The following is a 17093-nucleotide window of genomic DNA, read 5'->3' on the forward strand; positions in this document are numbered from 1 at the left end:
TAACGTTATTGAATGCAGACGGAGGAATTAAATTTATACGTCCATCGTTATTTTTCGTATGATTTTATGATCTTCTTCTATGGCGACGTCAAATACATTAAATCTGTTCTAATCTCCATGGAACGTAATATGTGACGTATCGCCTTACTCGTTCGTTAATTGAGCCATAAGGGTTGTCGTTAGTGTTGATAAGGAAGACCTTGATAACTTAATACGGCATTTAGTATGTGCAATTCAAATTCTCCTGAGTGACTGGCGTTTCAAATTTATCATAATGTATTTTGCTTACAACTAGCTTTCCACCTCGAGTTGGTTCGCGCTGAATTAAAACAAAACGAATAAGTAGCCTATGTGTTCTTCCAGACTGTGTTCTACATCTTTATTTCATCGAGAATCCTTCAGCAGGATACAAATTCTGACAAAATCATCCATCCAAACTTAGTAATTTATAATAGTAGTATTAAGCGAGTAAAGTTTTTCATATAATCCTAAAAACTTGATAAGTGTATATGGACTTAAATGAAAGTATGAAAGCAAGTTTGTAGGCTAGTTTGCTTATTAGCAAATTGTTCAGCTACCTTCCGTACTAGTATAAAAACTGTATTACGGCAGGGCAGTGCGGCCAGTTACTGTGAGTATCTGCTGAAAGTTACAGTACAAGCAAAATACACAGATGCAACGAAATGTAAAAGTTAAATAATTTCAAATTACGTATTACATTTAGTTTTTCAAAACAACACTAGTATATTTTCAGTACAATCAAAGCCCATATTGGAAAGGTATTATAATATGCGAGGATCAAAATAACAAAATAGTAGAAATGTTTAAAACAATGCGGCAAATAGAAATAAGAATTCACAAATGCTGTACCACTGCAGTCCATGAAACCAATAAAGCGATAATTTACGTCACGTATTTCAGCGCATCGCAATATGCAAAGTGGTGATAGCACAACGAACGCGTCAGACTAATGCAATGTATATTTGCGTATCGCTGGACGGTAAACCGAACACGAAATGGTAATTTGCCATACCTCATAAAGCTCTTTGATTATCCCCTTTAATGAAGTTTGAAACTGTTTGATATTCGAGATGGTTGAATCACGACGTCGTTCGAGAATTGTGACTGGATTATCTTGAACTTGGGTAAATTTTGTTATGCTTTGTTATATGCTTCGTTGTTAGCTAATTGTTGCAATGATCAAGTCAAAGTAATTGAACTAAATACTTAAATACTCGTAAAATTTATTAACCCCTAGATGAATATGCTTATTTAGGGGTTTTATAATGGTATAGAACCTCCAGGAAACATTATGATACCGATAATTTTAAACACTACAACTAATAAGGCTGTTTGTGGACGTGGAATAGTCAAATATTTACACAACAAAAAATTATTACTATCTACACGTTATTACTAAATATCTCGATATCTACGTATCTATTTACGATCGACAAAAAGGAATTTATTGAATTCTGTATAAGGAATTCCCTGTAAGTATTACTTCGGATTAAATAAGCAAAGTCAAATGTACTAACAGCTTTTCTCACTTTAACCCACTTTTCACTTCGCCTTATCTACACTCAAGTGACAGGTGTCGAGCTTTTCGCGTAATGGCGAAACCTACTTTAGAAATAGTTATTTCTACATTTCATGATTTAAAATTTGCAAGTGGAACAGTGCTAACATAAATAAGAACAGTAACTTTCTACTAACATGCAGCCATTTCATTCCACCCCCTTAAAAACGACAAGGACAACCATATGTTTCGCTATTAATTATTTTAACTATGGAATTTCACAATTACATTGACTCAACACGACGTGTTTCATGTTACTAATAATGTCCGTACAACGACTTCAAAAAGAACATGTTAAGGCTACATTTTCTTTCATTAACGTCATTTCTGTTTGCTAATTTTTTTTCAATATTCCCCCTTAACCTATCACTTGATTCAAAAAGTTCTTTTACTTTTATCTTTACCCCCAATCATTTAACATGTCCTATATGATGAAACATATGTAATATGACAATATGCTCGAAGTGACAAATAAAAAGTAATTCTCATAAGATTGCTTGGCATTTAGTAAATCGTCACGTAAAGTGATCGTGCGTTGGACGACGCATACAAACAATAATTCCTTCAGTACGATTTCATTTTACGAGTGTCGCACGTATCCTGCGTTTATCTCGGACGAAATTTATGACCACAATAACTCTCCTTCTCGATATGTAAGCCTCACTTACTTGTTTGAGGATTTGAAATTTTACTTTAGTGGTACTTATTTAGATAAGGGTTTTGCTGGTTAGACAGGTCGTTGATCTAGAGAATCGCTCCAGCCTCGAATGGCAGACAATCGTCTCATATGTATCTTTTCTGTCATATCCATACCCTTCATGTTGACGTACTCTTTATTGGTCTATGTTACTCTGTAATAATATAGCTTTCTAATCGATTGATGAAATCATTTAATGAAATATGATGTTAAATGTATGATTTTGTTCCAGAAAAACCAGTAAATGCCGCGAAGGGAACATAACGAACGGCGAGATGGACGAATTATAGCAGCGGGCAGACGCCAGCGATACCTGGGAGGGTGGCGGTGGAAACGGAAAGATGTTAGTAATAGTGTTAGTCCATTTCATCACACTACCTGTGATCACTTGGAGGCCAGTCAAAGGGGAGACGATTATGGAAGATAAGACCCAACCGCTAATCAGTTCAAGAGTCGTCAGAACTAAATACGGTGATATAAGAGGATTTATAATGACACCAGAATCGAGGTTTCTAGAACCAGTGGAAGTGTTCCGCGGAGTACCATATGCATCTCCTCCTGTGGGTTCGTTAAGATTTATGCCTCCGGTGTCAGGAGCGCAATGGTCAGGTGTCAAAATCGCAGAAGAATTCAGTCCGGTTTGTCCACAAGTGCTGCCAGATATAAGAAATGAAACGGCAGTCTTGAAGCGGATATCGAGAGGGAGGTTGGAATATTTAAAAAGGATATTACCATTTTTAACGAATCAATCAGAAGATTGTCTCTACCTTAACATTTATGCTCCCGCTCAAGGTAATTATAATTTGATGTTGTATTTTAATGTAAATTCGAATGTAGATTTAGGGCCTGTCCCACCACTGGCTGATAAAGGCTGAAATAGCTTTAAAATGACGTCACTGTCAGATTAGGGAACAAAATCCGATATTTCCATGACATATTTTACAGGTTCGATTATTATCAGATGATTTACAATTCGGTGGGACAGGCTCTAAGTGTCCTTTTTACTTGAGTAAACCAATAATTGCTTATGAAGATGATGAAATAATTAAGAGAGATATAAGATGAGATTGATATGCTATTTTTACGCGTGCGTTTTATAGGTTGTTTTTGTCTTTTTTCATTCATATAAAATTGGTCTACAAATCGACATCAATTTATTTCCTTGGTTGTAATGTTAGTGTCTGCAGGATTATGTAAAGCCTGAGCTAAAATTTCCAAAGGACCGAGTGTTGAACTGGCGTAATTTTCAAAAGAGCTTTATCCTTGGAGAGAAAAATCACTTTTATTTCTCTGTAACGAAATTCGGACCGAGGGTTCAAGGATTTAAATAGCACCCCCACCCTAAACGGAATTAAAAATAAAGTGGATGAATTTTGTCTTATATATCACAGGCAGTACTAATTGGACAGTCTTTGTAACAAATTATAGTATGTAACGATTCTAAGGGTGATCTTGTTAATTAGAGTAACGTGGTAGTTTTTTCCTGCACATTTTTGGCAACATTTACCTAGTAAGTACAAAACGGCTAGACGGATATAAATAAAATTTTTAACAGATATTAATTATATTCTGGTGTAGCTAGTCGGCTACTCATTATTTTAGCCCGGACAAATCCGGGAGCTGCAGCTAGTTATGTTGTAAAGTTTTAACACGTTATCGAGATACAAGGTAAATTCAATGTAGAATACTCGTAGTACAGCGGATCCGTAGCGATTTGTAAAGCTGATGTAGCGTTGAATGGCATAGCTCTGAAGCTACTTTTATAACATTGTAATGCAGAATATTGTAAAGTATCGGGTTAAAGGAAAGCGACATCGTAGACTGCTACGTTATTGCTACGTCTGCGGGAACTCGATATTTTGAAATAACATTTTAAATTCAATTATTGATAAGAATATAACTCTATTTTGATACAGAAACTAAATTAGAAAGGTTTTTATTCATTTATTTTATTTTTATTTATTTATTTAAAGCCACTCAGCACATGTGCTGATCTTCCGTGGCCATTGAAAATAGATGGCACCAACTAATACATTTTATTGGTACATAATGTTTTATACATTATAACAAACTCCTCCTCCATTACAAAATAATATGTACATTGTTACAATATAATTGACATATGCAATTGAGAATTTGACACATGTAAACAACAAAATAAAAGTTTTTAGATATCAAAACATAGGATATTGATGATCGTATTTGATTCATATAATTTTGTGACAGATGAAATTTGAAAATAGGTAAGTTATTTAAGATTTTGCGTATTATAAGACTAATGTGATGAAAACAGTTCTTAGCATACTTTTGCAGCGTAGTGAACCAGCACATGTGACCTGATTTGTCGCCAGGTAAAGAACGCTAGGCTACATTCATGTCGGCAAGCAATATGTGCAACGATACTTTTTCGTCGTCGAAATAGTCATAAAAGTGAACACGGAGCCTCAAAAAGGCGAAAAGAAGCTAGGCGGTACAGATATTACGTTGAAATCCACAGAATACGTTTTTGCACTTCTGCATGGTTTTACCTTCAGCTTTTGTCACGAACACGTCACAATTACAAAAAGATACTTTACGATTGGTACAAGTGATAGTTTTATAACTCGAAATATGTCACGAAATCGAAATTGTTTCGAAATATTAACGGTTCATTATTATATAACAATTCACTAATCATTACTTCATAATAATTTTTACGGATTCATGAATTATTATTTCTAGAAGATCCGCGTGTTCCCAACACTTGCACCATACACTAATTCGCTGTTTTTTCGTCGTAATTTTGGAAGTCCCCTCATGCCAAAAAGTAGGATTTTTTGATAACCCTCACGAGGAGTGCAATTAGCAGTTCTAAGTAGAGTGCCTTGTTGGGGAAGAGACTAAGCTTTTATAAACCGCACGCTGAAGCGGTCACGTGTATACTGAGCATAAGATTTGAAACTTATTTCTTCGTTGTGTAACTAATTAAGAGTAAGTTTCTTTAATTATCGTAGCGTAATTGGTTTTTTTATCAAGTATTAAATTAATTACAGTCAAATTCTTTATGACGCATTCGTTATTGTGTGATTATACTTCATACTAATAATATAAATGCAAAAGTTTAGATGGAAGGATGTTTGTTAGAGTTTGTAGCGTAAACGGCTGAACGGATTTCGATGATATTTGGTATAGATTTAGAGGATAGTCTGGAAGAACACCTAGTATGTTATACTTAAAATAATTCGCGATGGTAACAACAATTTTCAATGCGAAGTTTTATTTCGAAGTAACAAAAATGTACAGAGTATCCAACAAAACCCAGATTTATCCTTTTCTTTACATCCATCAGGGCGATAAGGCTTGCAGACTTAGCCAATTCGTGCTGATACGGGCTCGTGGAGGCACGGGGGGATCTTTTTTGTTCCCATTGCGCAAAGAAATCTGAATAGACGAGTGAAGTTTTCACAACGCTATACTTTACAAGCAACACATTCCAACTGTACTTTATTTAAATTAAGAATACAAACACAAACTTTTAGAGCGGGCGTATATGACTAAACTATCGCACAACGGTTGTACGATTGTTTCGCAGCCCATTCAACTGTTAAGTTGCATAACTAAAAGTCAATTTGTGTGTACACCTCCATTTAAAACCCATAAGAATTAAAACGAGACTAAACTGTGCGAGAGTTTAGTTTTAGGTCTGCCCACGCTCATATAGTTTCGTGAACAACAATTTATTAAAGCAATGTTACGTCCAGAGTCGTGCGTTACTAAGGGCGTTCCTTAGTGTAGAATTACACCAAATACATTCTACGTTAACTATCTTTCTCGATAGCGTTTTTTTAAATAACAAAACACATCTGTTATTTAGATTTTCTATCAATGTTTATTTTAATATAAAAATTGAAAAGTTAAAAATCCTATCAATGAATAATAACGAAATCCGAATAATAGACGGAAATTTTGGGTTTTAAAACACAATAACTATTCGCATTTTTAAGTAAATTAGTTTTTCTATTGTGTTATAGACACAATAGTTTTTGTACCATTGTTCTAAGGTTTATTAATTCTAGGATATTTTCATACATGTATTGGTATACACTAGGGTTGTGACGGAACTCCGCTTCCGCATCCGTAAGTGCGGAACTTCCGCAGGAAATGTTAACTCCGCTTCCGTTATTTCTTATGCGGAGTTATAACGGAGGTTAGTTTACGTCTTTATTAGGTATCGTTTATGCGGCCCGCGCGGTGTGCTAGGTTAACTAAGTATAATTTTTATACATTATATTTGCATAATAAACTGTATCTTGTAATGTTGTGCCATTCTGTGTTTTGAATTAACGTAGTTTTAGTTTTTATTCCTTTAATAAATCGCAATTAATATTTTATTATTGACTTCCGCTTCCGTTTCCGTTAACCTCCGCTTCTGCTGAGGTGAAGCCCTTTGCCTCCGCATCCGCATCCACTTCTATTAAAATGGCCTCCGTTACAACCCTACTATACACTATTGTAATCGCTTTAAGTTCTCTGAAATTTTCAATAAGATAGAAATATGTAGTTAAATTGCTTCCCACAGAAGTTATGTAATAACTTAGATCTGTGTAAATTTATTGTGCCCTATTAAAATGTAGGTCACACGACAATCCGTCCCTTTCAGTTAAATTCTTATCCCTACAGGCCTAAGGCTTTACATTTACGACATATTAGAAATTATAAAGCTTTGAACGTATTGTTGAAATTGTAACTACCGTGGGCTTCCATTGTTATAAAACTATTTTAAGAGCCTGTACAAATTGTAAATTGTCTGATAACAATCCAACGTGTAAAATATGTAGTTTAAATATGGGATTTTGTTACCTTATCGGACAGTAACTTATTTTTAAATATCTGAGCCTTTATCAGCCACTGGTGGGACAGAGCCTAAATGTACTTGTTTTTTATATCAAAGAATTGAAAGAAGACGACAGTTTTTCAATCATTTTTTTTATTTATAAACACTGTTATTCATCCAAATAACAATTATCAACATCGCATTTGAGTAACAGCTCATGTTTATTTACTTATTTTTTTGTTTAAAATAACAAACACTCCATTGTCCTCCTTTCTGGTCTCGCGATTGAATTTTCCAATCAAATTTAATTTCCCTTGACATGCAAAACTTTATAATTTGAAATTCAAAACGAAATTAATATTTTCTTTGTATCAACGATCCATTCAGTTTAACAGATTGTTTTAATACTCGCAATATTTACGTTGGTATAAATTTATTATTAGTGAGTAACAAACATCCACACTTTATTGCTTTGGCATTCTAATGTAACGGATTTTTAATTTCGTAAATGTTTTTCATCTTTCATTCATTCGTCAGAGGCACTACAGCCGCGGGTGGGCCTGGGCCTTGTCCAGAAAATTCCTTCATATCGGTCTATTTTGGGCTTTTTGTTTCCAGCCCTTAATGCCGCTATCTTAGTTTCGGCCCTCCGAGTGATCTACGTCCTTCTGGTTGACTCTCTAATCGGCCCTTAGGCACTCTGCAGTTTCACATCCTTTCCTGCGTGTTAAAAAGGCAATACCAAAGAACTTTATCAGCCATCAAGTATACTTATTGAAGCTCGTGGATTGTGTACATCTACGTGTCGACTGTACTCATTGCGTGAACAATTACTTATCAATACATAAATTGTGTAATCTGTAATGTATCTAAATGATTGTGCGTACAGCAGGTGTGCGTGACGCGGCTGCACGTTACCCCGTGTTGGTGTTCGTCCACGGCGAGAGCTACGAGTGGAGTTCTGGCAACGCGTACGACGGCGCCGTGCTTGCGGCACACGCCGGTCTACTCGTCGTCACCATCAACTATAGGCTGGGACTACTCGGTAATGTTTTAGGCTACCATAGTCGAAATGTACGAATAAGTATCATATAATTAATGACGTATAACAGGAAATTTAACCATTACGAACAAGTGACCACCGAAATAACATGCGAATTTATACATTGTACTCTACCGACCGACGAAATATACGTAAATCTGACATGAAGACAATTGAATCAACATACTTTTAATTACTAGAATATAGCGTATTCTCATAATAGAAAGCTGATTAAATTTATTTAGCATTTCAACGAAACGAACTACGATTCACGTAACACTGATGACGTCATGGTTTTTCAAACAGAATGGCATAAAATCAATCAATAACAATTTGTTTAGCAAACATTAAAACTATGATCACTGCATCGCATGTTATACGTCCATAAAGCAAACTCTTTGCTATGACTTGGCTTTATTAGATCAATCGCGTTCCGACGCGTCCCACTAAAATATGTTTGCAAATGTAACCAGTCTTATCGAACGAGCATTTTACGATCTATTTATGTATTTAATCGAGTTTTATGTGACAAAATGTATTTTATGTGCGTAATATAAAATGTAATCTCATACTCATGTGGTTAAACATAGCATATTTTAGGTGTGTTGAAATCTACAGACACTATCGACCTCAAAATGACGTTATAAATACTGGAGTCGGTTTCGAAATAATAAAGTTACACTCTTCAGTTAGAACTGTCAGTTACAACTAAGCGTATATAGCGAGCCTAAGATATTCTTCATTAAATCATAGTTAATACTAATAATATAAAGAATTAGGTGGATGGATGGATGGATGTTTGTCAGAGTTTGTAGCTTAAACAGTTTAACGGATTTCGATGAAATTTGGCATAGATGTAGAGGATAGTCTGTAAGAACGTATAGGCTACTCACTTTTGTTTTTTTTTTTGATTAACGGACGGAGTCGCGAGCAAAAGCTAGTGATTAATAATAATAGTATTCAATAACAGTGGTTGTTATAAACGTAAAGTTACCGTAAAGTTATAAATTCTTAAGATTCTGACTTTTACGAAAGTAACCGTCTTTTGTCAAGTTTACAAGAATGTTATTATAATTTTACGACAGCTATGTCCTGTAGGAAGTCCTTGGAATGCTTTTGATTGCGTCGCAACTACGTTTACGTCGGAAATTCTCGGTTGTTGCGTAATTTTGTGAAAATTTGCGGCACGGTGGAAGAACTTGAAGAATTCCATAACATGGCGCTTCTGAAATGTTTGGCTAAAACTTATACAATGACTGTAAATAGGGTGGGTGTTATATTGTTGAACTTGTGTTAAGTTTGCTCGCATTTTCTTATCAAGTAAATACTCGTTTACAATTTCTAAAAGTACTCAATGTTTAATTCAATTTTGATGAATAAAAATCCTCAGTACAACTGTCAAACGATAGTACGAGTATGTTGATGATCTAGACAGGTAACATTAATAAGATAGCTGTTACCCAATGTATAGAGGAGAATGTATATGAAGTAAATTCACATATGATGAGTTACGAAAAACAGGGCCTGTCACGCCACTGTCTCATAGATGTTCAGATAGCTTTAAAATGACGTCACTGTCAGATAGAGTAACAAAATCCGATATTTCCATTACTTTTTACATGTTGGATTGTTATCAGACGATTTACAATTAGGTGGGACAGCCAAGTATTTTGTGGACTTTTGTAGATGATGACATGATGATTTGATACAAATACCTATTACTAAAATGTCGAGATAAATTAATTGTTATTTCAGCGCTGCTTTCGTCATATAAAGGAAGGGGGAATTAAATTAATTTGTTAACAAATCCGCTCCAAATGAATCATTTAAGAGCGCTGGGTGTAGTGAGACTCCTCGTTACCGGCCTGTTATCTTCCTATTGTTATGTAAATTTGTTTAACCGGTCTATTCATCTTGTTTCCTTTGACGAAAATTCCTTTGGATTTTTTCCTTTTTTGTTGACTTTCTTTGTTACTGCGTCTTAATTAAATTTCATATAATTCCCTCTCAAATTATTTGATTTTTTTCTGAGTCACAAAATCGTTTTATGTATTAACTATCTATACTAATAATATACTAATAAAAAGATTTGTATTTCTGTATGTATTGAAATAACTCAAAAACTACTGGACCGATTTCAAAAAAATCTCACCAATAAAAAGCTACGTATTACCTGAGTGTTTTTTTATTGTTTTTTATTTCAGGCGAACGAAGTCGCGAGCTATTATTAACAGCTATTTACTATAATAAAATGGCTTCTAAGACAAGAATCTGAAAAATGATTCATTTAACAACGTAAAACTAATTTTAACTTGATTGAAGTACATTTTACATGGAATACATCAATAATAATCATTGGAATATTCTAAAAAATGCAACTTTTTCCTAAAATATGATATTCTAAGTAGCAATCGGTAAATTACTTTTTTTTTTGTTTCGATTTGTACCACTATCGCTGATTACTAAAATATGGCCTATTGTTTTTCATTCGGGAACTAGGTCACCGCTCTTCAAATGTAGTATCTTTGCTTTTATTTGTGCATTGAATTTCTATTTAATATTAAACATTTCGAGAGGCTCTTTTGATATTGGAATAATACGAAAAATATGAACAAAAATTCTACATTGGCAGTACTAACTTATTCATCAGGAAGAACTCTCCGTGTATTTCTGACTTAAATTATCTAAAAGGTTACAGCCTCGGCTGCAATAACACGTATCTAAGCCACGTTTGGTCATAACAAAAGCCGCGAATAAAACACTCGTTCTATTCTTTACGGAGTTCAATTTTGCTTGCCCACATTTATCATCATCCAGCAAGCTATTTCTTTTTATAGCCACTCTTATCTTTGAATGGCCCAAAGTCGTTAAAACTAAGTAATAAACCCCGTATTACATTTTTGTATCCTAACATATATCCTCTTAATTAAGAAAATGTTTCTCTACGACGTATCTAGTACAAGCTTCCATCCTTCACTCCGTCCTCATGGAATTAAAAAAAGAAAAGGAAAAAACATATGTCTTCGTCCAAACTGTACTCAACATCAATGCCAATTTCATCGAGATGCGTTCAGTAGTTTAGGTTACAAACTCTAATAAATATTCAGCATTGATACAGATAACGAAACTGATGTAACATTAAGGAAAACATTATGTGTTAAACAAGAAAAAAAACTTACTTTTATTTCGAGGTGTTGCCTAATGAATACAGCTGTGATCTGAATCCCAAATGCCACATACTACACTGTTAGGAAACTTTCTGTAACTCATTTCTTAATAAAATTAACCAGAAAACATCTATCTACTTTTAGATAGATTTTGATGTCAGGTTTGATATAAGATTATAATGAATTCCTACATACCATTCTGTTTAGAAATCCGTAATATAAGATTATAAGAAATGGAAAAAGCCATCCAAATAAAAACATTATTTACAGCTGGGATACAATATATTATAACTAACAAAATATACGTTTACATTCCCCAAAGCCGCCACAGGATTAGTTTCATAAACATAACATGTTTATGAAACTGAGCCCAGGAAATATGCAAATAGTCGCCGCCATTTTGGTTCGATAAACTACCGCAAACGGGACACAATAACTCTCTTTCGCTCGATTACATTTGCGTTACAAAAGAAATGAAATATTATGTTGCAGGTTACTTCCAAATGGATGTTAGTTTATTACTGAAATTAATTTCATTATGGTAATATATGGTAACGTTTAACCTGGTTTAAAGTTCATATTACGAACTAACAATAATTCCTACCGCACCAAATAAAAAACCATTTAAGATATGAGATTGTAATTTGATAAAATATATCTTAAAATAATGAGATCTTGACAGCGTACTGAGGGTAACTTTCTAAAAATGATACTATTCCTAAATTTTAATCCACTTATTATTCAGGACTCGCATTAACAAGTTTTAATTCCTATTGATTGTTACCAGGCTTCCTGAACCCCCGTTCAGATGAATTCCCACGATCACCAGCTAACTACGGGCTGATGGACCAGATCGCTGCTTTGCACTGGATAAAGGAGAACGTCGGTGTGTTCGGTGGGGATCCGACTAACGTGACGCTAATGGGCCACGGCACTGGCGCAGCGTGTGTACATTTCTTGCTTACGTCACTCGCCGTTCCTGAAGGTTAGTGAAAATAAAATCCAATAGCTAATAGCTTTTCGACTGAATGTGCAGTAAAAGGGACGAATGAAAGCAGAATACATGTGGCAGAAAAGCGAATGTTAAGATGGGGTTAGACGAGTGAATAAGATACGAATAAGGTATGAGTGTGGAGGTACACCGGTAGAGGAAGACCTAGAAAGAGATGGATATATTGCGCGAAAGTGTGACATGATCAAGAAGGGAGTGATGACTGAGATGATGGATGATAGAGTTATTTGGGTGACGTAAACCACATGTGGCGACCTAGTCGAAGTAGGATAAGGTAGGGAAGATGATGAGTAGGTTTTTGACTCCTGATTTTTATGTTATAAAGTTACACTCTTTTTACAACGGGAATGAAATCCAACAAGTTGAGATAGATTATGTATTAATTCATTTTATACGGAATCGAATCGTGTAACTTGGTGTTCTAAAACATTAACTATTGAACTACTGAGGCTATGTATTTACTTAATATTGAAACGTATCCGCTGACAGTGCCCCACGGTACCTTTATTTGGTTATAGAATGCGAACTAGCCTTTCATAGTGTTTCTCTACAAACGATCCTATGCAAACAAGATCCTAACTCTACGCTTGTAGACTTTAAGTATTCACTGACGCAAATGCTTATTTAGTTCAGGTAACTGCTTACAATGTTTACCTATTCGTTTTGAAAGTTTGAAATTTTACTAAGGATTTTCAGATAGTCACGGTTTTTAAAATGTTTTTGATATAAGTAAGATATTAAAATGACGTACAAATATAATAAATAACCCAATTCTCAAGTAAACTTGGCCAGACGTTGATTTTATAATTCTTTCTTTAATGACCAAAGCGTTTAGTTTAATGTTGGAAAGATTCCAGCGAACTGTTAACTTTGAAAAATGATTACAAAGAGATGACTCCGAAAGATCGCTTCGACTTACATTTTTAATTTAACAGATAATGTGATTAGACAGTTAAGAATCTACTATTATTAAGTACTTAGTAACTTAGCAACCTTTTTAAATTAATTTCCGTTAAATTAGTACTTAACTAGCTTTCGTCTGAGACTGCGTCCGCGTGGAATTAAAAGTAGCCTATGTGTTCTTCTATCCTATCCTCTACATCTATGCCAAACTTCATCGAGATACGTTCAGCAGATTAGGCTACAAACTCTAACATCCATTAATCTAAACTTTCGTATTTATAATATTAGTATGATTATAAACACAACTTATTACTAATGTGGTATATTACTGTTAATTTTTTTATTTGCACTCAAATTGCACAAACACTAGGTAAAGCAAATAGTATATTACACACATAAAGGTAATAAAATTCTTTACGATATAAGACGAGAAGACTTCACCGTAATCCGTGACCCAGTGTCAGCGGAATCTATTATTCAGAGGCTTAGAGACGCAATGCAACTACCATTTTATTCTTACGAAGAATATTCACTTACAGCAAGAAATATTAAAGACTGCAACACGTAGAGTTTTCAGACACACAATAAATATCTTAGTGTAGTTTGAGAATGCAATATCTGCATCAAATGAACGGAAGAACTCTAACAAACATCCATCCACCTAAACATTTGAAATTATCTATACATATAATAAAAATTGGAGTGTCTGTAATATCAAAAGAAAAATTCCAGATTTTGGGAACATGATTTATTTGCGTTGCTGATAACGACAATCGCACTTCAATTCTTTTGTCTGTCTGTTTGTCTGTCCGCAAGCCTTTGTTCCGGGTAATCTCCGAAACGGCTGGGCTGATTTCAACCGAACTTTCACTGAAGGGTAGTTGACATAGACGGGCATGTTATAGGCTACTTTTTTTAAATTCCGCACTGTCCAAATTTGTGCTAACGAAGTTTACGACAGCTCGTAATATTAATAAAATTGATGTTAAAGTAACTGATTTATTTGTAAGTTTAATAGAGTAAATCCACAAAGCTATATATATTCCAGAGTATTGGAGCTAACATTGATTTATGATTCAAACAAAACTATGAATGCGTTTCTCGGTCTACTTCCATTCCCAATTTGAATATATCGTGAATAAATAATGCGTATTGTTTGTGTAGCTTATTCGATAACAGTTCTGTAATAAATTATAACATTTTTTTTAGCGATGATAGGTTATTATATAAAAAACATTTTATATGGTTATAAATATCAACCAACACTAGATGTTATAAATGCGAAAGTTTAGATGGATGGATGTTTGTTAGAGTTTGTAGTCTAAACAGCTGAACGGATCTCGATGAAATTTTCTATAGACGTAGGAGATAGTCTGGAAGAACGTATAGACTTTTGTTTTTTTTTTTTTTAATTCCATGCGAACGGAGTCAAGGGCGAAAGTTAAAAATTTACTTTGAACTACATTGTAACAGCAAAGGACTGATTGTTTTATTTTTCGCAGGTCTGCTGTTCCACAGAGCTATTTTAATGTCCGGCTCCGGCTTAAGTCCCTGGTCTCTAGTCGCCGACCCGCACAAATATGCAACGATAGTCGCGAGACATGCCAACTGTTCACCCGGTAAGGTGCAAATACCAGTTATATAACTATGTTGTAGTTAATCCAAGTTTAACTGTATATTACTGGAAATGTCGTCATAAATATATAGGAATGGGGCATCGAGTTATAAGACCAGACCGAAAAATGTCTGCCCGTTCCCAGAATATCATAAATAGAGTAAAATGTACTTGGTTTCCTGTAAGTGATTGCTAATAGCAATAAGGCCGCCCTTGCGCAAATCTTGTAGTAGCTTAGATTTAGATTTATTTGAGCAAAAAGTATTAAAGAAATAAATACCAGAATATTAACAAACTAAATTAAGACATTAACTCGAGTAGACGACGAAGATCACAGTAGTGGAATACTCACAAATCAGTATGTGAGGATTTGATGAACTTTTATAATCTAGGTTAGGATTAATATGCCACTGTTTTTATGTACATTATCTTTTGGAAACTAGAATAAGTCACATACAGTTGCATACAGATCTAACCCCGCCGGCGTTGCTGCGTTGCTTACGCGAGCGGCCGCTGGAGGCGCTGCTGTCGGCGCCCGTGCACGCACCGGACTTCTCCTACGCCTTCGGACCCAGCGTTGATGGAGTTGTAATTGGTAAGAGAAATCTTTATTTTACAGGTTTCTAGGTTTCCCCTGCGACTCCGTCTGCATGAAATTAAAAATTGAATAGCCTATGTCTTCTTCCAGACTATCCTGTATGTTTATGCCAAATTTCATCGTAATCCGTTGAGCCGTTTAGGCTACAAACTCCGACAACATCCATCCATCTAAACTTTTGCATCTTACTAATATTAAAATGCGAAAGTTTAGATAGAGAGATGAATGTTTGTTAGAGTTTGTAGCTCAAATAGCTGAACGGATCCGGATAAAATTTGGCAAAGATGTATAGGACAGTCTGGAAGAACTAATAGGCTATTTACTTTTTTATTTTTTAATTCCACGCGGCAGGAGTCGCGGGTGATAGCTAGTATGGAAATCATTTATCACACGGCTTGCATGATTGCTGCGAAGAAATAATATTTGCATTAAAATATTATTAAGTAATTAACTTCTTAAATAGAATAAAAGTTGAAGAAGTTAGAGGAAGCTATTAAAATGTAATAAGGAAGCTCAAATCAACAATGATTTTAGTATTCTTGTAATGTGGCGGATTTCCAATACCAACTTTTTCATAAGAGTGTTGACAAACGGAGCGCGTTCTCGATGTTATTAAATTTTCTTACAAACTTTTCTCATTTTATTTGCTCCCACGTTTTCATCTCGCCTTGTCCCATAACATTTTTCTTCCTCCAAACTTTCTTTTTTGAATTCTTAAACAAATTGTTTCCTTTTGTCAACGCATTAAAAAAAAACATTCTTATTGTGAAGATACATACTTACGATAATTTTTCAAAAGGAATTACAATTGCCGAATTGAAGTTATAAGTACGTTTAAGTCAAAGAGAAGTAATTTGTTTTTCAATTTTAGAAATCTCCAAGTCGTTCTTTATGACATCTTAAACTTCTAGAATATCATCATCATCTCCCCTACCTTATCCTACTTCCGTAGGATTCATCCATCATCATAACACGTCCATATCATGTTAACCTTTTACACCTTAATTTCTCAACCACTGAGTCCACTCTCAAATTCCCTGTAATACACTCATGTATACTCTTTTACTGCCCGACATTCAGTTCCGTACATTATAACAGACTTAGGGCATGACCCACCACTGGCTGATAGAGGCTTAGATAGCTTAAAAATGAAGTCACTGTCAGATAAGGTAACTAAATCCTATTGGATCCTATCTCCATCGCATATTTTACACGTTGGATTGTTAACAAACAATTTATATAAAATTTAAATAAAATTGTATTTATCAGACACAGGTGACCTTCTAATGAATCCAGAGAATGCTTACGAGTGGGGTGGACAGAGTCCGCACTCCGGCAAGCAGACCGCTGTCAACATCATCAACGCCGTGCTCATGCGCAAGAGCGCCATCGCACAACTCACCAAGTCAGTAAGATATTTACTATAGTAGTATACAAAACGAAAAGCCAATAACCAAAATAGCTTAGAAATATTAACTCCGCATCCGCTTCCGCTTCCGTTATTTCTTATGCGGAGTTATAACGGAGGTTAATTTACGTCTTTAACGCGAGTGGGGCATTATATTTTACAGTATATTTGCATAATAACCTGTAACTTGTAACTATGTACCGATCTTTTGAATTAACGCAGTTTTAGTTATTTCTTTAATAAATCTCAATTAATAATT

The 17093-nt window shown here is 34.7% G+C and overlaps 1 protein-coding gene across 3 annotated transcripts in view; it reads left to right on the top strand.

Annotated features, from left to right (window-relative positions):
• LOC106111257 (neuroligin-4, X-linked) overlaps nucleotides 1-17093 on the top strand; it is a 36181-nt gene that overhangs the window by 13275 nt on the left and 5813 nt on the right. Inside the window, exons 2-7 of one of the 3 annotated variants that reach the window (XM_013293282.1) lie at nucleotides 2509-3068; nucleotides 7979-8134; nucleotides 12086-12283; nucleotides 14716-14832; nucleotides 15298-15423; nucleotides 16696-16831. In XM_013293282.1, coding sequence (XP_013148736.1) covers nucleotides 2618-3068; nucleotides 7979-8134; nucleotides 12086-12283; nucleotides 14716-14832; nucleotides 15298-15423; nucleotides 16696-16831 — 1184 coding nt within the window. In that variant the 5' untranslated portion in view covers nucleotides 2509-2617. The remainder of the gene's footprint in view (nucleotides 1-2508; nucleotides 3069-7978; nucleotides 8135-12085; nucleotides 12284-14715; nucleotides 14833-15297; nucleotides 15424-16695; nucleotides 16832-17093) is intronic. The other 2 variants (XM_013293284.1, XM_013293283.1) reach the window with 2 other exon arrangements.

This window comes from Papilio polytes, unplaced genomic scaffold, assembly GCF_000836215.1.
Source record: "Papilio polytes unplaced genomic scaffold, Ppol_1.0 DF824180.1, whole genome shotgun sequence".
Lineage (NCBI taxonomy): Eukaryota > Metazoa > Arthropoda > Insecta > Lepidoptera > Papilionidae > Papilio > Papilio polytes.